The sequence below is a fragment of the Homarus americanus genome, unplaced genomic scaffold (genome assembly GCF_018991925.1).
Source record: "Homarus americanus isolate GMGI-L3 unplaced genomic scaffold, GMGI_Hamer_2.0 scaffold31869, whole genome shotgun sequence".
Lineage (NCBI taxonomy): Eukaryota > Metazoa > Arthropoda > Malacostraca > Decapoda > Nephropidae > Homarus > Homarus americanus.
The window spans coordinates 18032-22512 of NW_024743180.1; the positions used below are offsets into that span (position 1 = coordinate 18032).

General features: G+C 48.0%; 1 protein-coding gene across 1 annotated transcript; it reads right to left on the reverse strand.

The window, feature by feature from the left end:
* Positions 1 to 250: 250 nt before the first annotated feature.
* LOC121877122 (uncharacterized protein DDB_G0283357-like) lies at positions 251 to 1100 on the reverse strand (the record flags this gene model as incomplete). The annotated part of the gene is made up of 1 exon (XM_042382748.1): positions 251 to 1100. A coding segment is annotated over one exon (850 nt), but the record flags the coding sequence as incomplete, so codon positions are not given.
* Positions 1101 to 4481: the final 3381 nt, after the last annotated feature.

Genomic DNA, 4481 nt, shown 5'->3' on the forward strand with positions numbered 1-4481 from the left:
CTTCCTTCCTTCCTCCTTCCTTCCTCCTCCTTCCTTCCTTCCTTCCCTCCTCCTCCTTCCTTCCTTCCTCTCCACGAGCCACTATCTTTATCTCACGTGGTCAGTTTTATTGCTGGTGTTCTGTTGCCAGAGCTGTTTGTTGCCTGGAGCTGTTTGTTGCCTGAGCTGTTTGTTGCCTGAGTTGTTTATTGCCTGAGCTGTTTGTTGCCCTGAGCTGTTTGTTGCCTGAGCTGTTTGTTGCCTGAGCTGTTTATTGCCTGAGCTGTTTGTTGCCTGAGCTGTTTGTTGCCTGGAGTTGTTTATTGCCCTGAGCTGCTTTATTGCCGAGCTGTTTGTTGCCCGAGCTTATTGCCTGAGCCGTTTGTTGCTGAGTTTGTTGCCTGAGCTGTTTGTTGCCTGAGCTGCTTGTTGCCCAGAGCTGTTTATTGCCTTGAGCTGTTTGTTGCCCGAGCTGTTTGTTGCCCGGAGCTGCTTGTTTAGCTGTTTGTTGCCTGAGTTGTTTGTTGCCCCGAGCTGTTTTGTTGCCTGAGCCGTTTGTTGCCTGGAGCTGTTTATTGCCTGAGCTGTTTGTTGCCTGAGCTGCTTTGTTTCCCGAGTTTATCGCCCGAGCTGCTTGTTGCCCTGAGCGTTTGTTGCCTGAGCTGTCTGTTGCCAGAGCTGTTTGTTGCCCCGAGCTGCTTATTGCCTGGAGCTGTTTGCCGCCTGAGCTGTTTATTGCCTGAGCTGCTTGTTGCCTGAGCTGTTTGCCGCCTGGAGCTGCTTTATTGCTCTGAGCTGTTTGTTGCCTGAGCTGTTTATTGCCCGAGCTGTTATTGCCTGACTGCTTATTGCCTGAGCTACCTGTTGCCTGAGCTGCTTTATTGCCTAGCAGCTTCGCTGCCCGAGCTGTTTGTTGCCTGAGCTGCTTGTTGCCTGAGCTGTTTGCTGCCTGAGCCGCTTCTTTTTCCCCTGAGTTGTTGTTGCCCGAGTTGTTTGCCGCCTGAGCTGTTTGTTGCCTGAGCTGTTTGTTGCCTGAGCTGCTTGTTGCCCCGAGTTGCTTGTTGCCTGAGCTGCCTGTTGTTGCCTGAGCTGTTTGTTGCCTGAGTTGTTTGTTGCCCGAGCTGTCGAAAACTCAGATGCTTGCATGATAATGTGTGTGTGTGTGTGTGTGTGAGAGAGAGGGAGAAATTCAGATGGGAGGGAGGAAAGAGTGCCATGATGCCAGTAGACTAGGGAGGAGCAGACAGTGCCAGTCGTAGAGGGAAGGAAGCAAAGGGAGGAGGAGGAAGAGGGAGGAAAATGGAATGGAAGGAGGAAGGAGAGAGAATGTAAACACACACACACACACACACACACACACACACACAAACACACACACACACACACACACACACACACACACACACACACACACACACACACACACACACACCACACACACACTCCATTTCTTTCAAACCATCTCTCGAAAACTACTTTCCAACTAGAGGCAGTGACCATTCCAAGCAGTACACACTACCTGTCCAACCACCCAACCTGTTGTGTGAATTGATGAAAAGAGAGAAAAACAGTTGAGCTTGAACGTGTGACTACTTTTTAACTATCTTCAGAACACTTTTGTTGATCACTTTTCACCTTCTGCTCTCTTTCACCAGGTTAGACAGTGCCAGGGGCAGACAGTACAAGGTCAGACAGTGACAAGGGTACAGTGCCAAGGGTCAGAAAGTGCCAAGGGCAGAAAAACAATGCCAGAGGGTAGTGCCAAAGGTAGAAAGTGCCAAGGGTAGAAAACCAAAAAACAAAAAACAAACAAACACAAAACACAAAAGTGCCACCCACTGAAGCATAGACCACCCATTACCGCTTCCTCCTCCCTCTCCTTCCTTCCCTCCCCCTCCTTCCTTCCCCCACTCCATCCTCTCCTCTCCTTCCCTCCCTCTCTCTCCTCCCTCCCTCCTTCCCTCCATCTTCCTTCCATAACTTTCTCCTATGGGCACTCTCTCTCTCTCTCACCATTAAACAACCACACACAAAACGACCACACGTGACAAGGCTCTAAAACTCAGGACACACACACACACACACACACACACACACACACACACACACACACTTATTAAGCTCCTGTGCCAGCATGTCCCGAAGAGAGAGAGAGAGAGAGACAAATAAGCTGATTCGCAACGGTCAAGAGGTCTAAGACCCACACGCCCACACGCACACACATACCCACACGCCCACCACGCCTACACAACCGCACGCCCACACACTTACACGCCCACACACCCACACGCCAACACCTACACCTGACACGCCTACACGCCCACTACCGCATCCATGCCCCACACGCCCCGAAAATCACTTAAGAGAATCCAGGCGGGATTGCGTGGTGGGCGTAATAATGCTCTTCATCTCTCTTCCCACGCCTACAGCACGCACGCCCATAAGCCAACACCCACGCCCATGCCCACACCATGCTGGCACGCAAGGCTATGAGGATAATCAAACCATCCACGCCCGCCCACGCCCAACTACACGTTCCGATGTTCAACCCACGCCCATCACATGCCCCTACCAACCCACCACCCCACGACACGCCCCATAATCTAACCCACGCCCACGACACGCCCCCATACTATCCCAATCCCACGACACGCCCCCTATACTTAACCCACGCCCCACACACGCCCCCATACTTAACCCACACCAAACACCCAGTCCAAGACTCGAGAGGATACATCACCCCCCCCAGTCGCCATAACGGCAGCGCCATCTGCTAACGGTAATAAAGTCCACGCTGAGCAAAATGGTTGTCAGCAATCCCTATTAAAACCTTTATTGTTCACTACACGACCCTAGTGATGACCGCCAACCCGCCTGTGATGTGGCATATCAACAACAACAAAACAACAACAAATAAAAATAATAATAATAATAATAATAATAATAATAATAATAATAATAATAATAATAACAAATAAACAACAACAAATAAACAATAATAATAATAATAATAATAATAATAATAATAATAATAATAAACAACAATTACAACACAAAACAACAACAACACTGTACACCACGCCTTCAGTACACAAGGAGGCATGGCCCCACACTGTACTCGACCACCAGACTCTCAACTGTAACGTCAGGTACCTGTTTCACACCTGACCGAAACCAGTGACCTGTAGACAAGAGGCGAATACATCCACTCATCCACCACCACACAAGAGTTAAAACACAACCAGATATGGATAGTCGACTAAAGCAAATCCAGCCACACTCCCATGTCTGTCTGTGTCCGTCTGTCTGTCTGTCTCAGAGTCAAGGGATCCGTCTGAGGTGGCTTAAGAGGTGTTGACTGAGGCTGGAGGAATTCCGGCGATGGTGTTTGCTTGCGCCTTCCTCTCTCTCCACACGATCTTCTTTTTTGTTTTATCATCCACATATTTCTTCTCTCCTCTTCTCAATTCACCTCCTCTACCCTCCTCCTCTCCCATCCTCCTCCTCCTCTATCCTCCTCTTCCTGTGATCCTCCGAAATTAGAATTTGTGAGGACAGAAACGGTGTGTGTGTGTGTGTGTGTGTGTGTGTGTGTGTGTGTGTGTGTGTGCCTGCCGACACGAGGAGCTGAATGGATCCACGATACCCTTAGTCGATAATAGGTTAGGCTAGGTGCCTAGCTTTTATGCAGATTACTGCGCTAGCTATGCAGACGTATTTCCAAAGTCGAAGTGGCAGACTTATCAAGTGTCAGCTTTATGTGATTTACCAAGTTGTTTTGTGATCATGTCAGCTTTTGCTATGATTTTACCGCGTCAGCTTTTGCTTGACGATCCATGTTGTTTTGCAGATTTAATGTCAGCCATGCAGATGATCCAAGTGCTTCATGCAGATTTACGTCAGCTTTATAGACGATCCGTATTGGCTTATGATTTTCAGCTTTTGCAGATATCGCGTCATTGCAGATTATCGTCAAATTTGCAGATTTAATGTCACTTTTGTGACGATCCATATGATTTATCAAGACAGCTAGACGTACTGCTGAAGCTTTATGCAGACGGTCAAGGCCAGCTGTTGAGATTACAGTGCTGTTTTGCAGTAGACAATGGGTGTCAGCTATGTGAGATGGTCATGTCAAGCTATGCAGACGATCATGTCAATGGTGATGGACAAAGTGTCAATGGTGCAGATTAATCTATGCTTGGCTTTTGGCAGATTTTATCATGTCAGCTGTATGATTTATCATGTCAGCTTAAGAGACGATCATGTTGGGATGGTAGATTTGTCAAGAATAATGGTGCAGACGATCGTTAGCTTTGCAGATGCACGTCAATAAGTGTAGACGGTCATGTCAGCTATGACGTACCGGTGCATCATCATTGGTATTTTAGATTATCATATAGATTATCATGCTCAGCTAGATGGTCAAGTCAGTTGCAGACGATCATATTAGTTTAGACGGTCATGTCAGCCATAATGCAATTGAACCGGAAGCACACTGA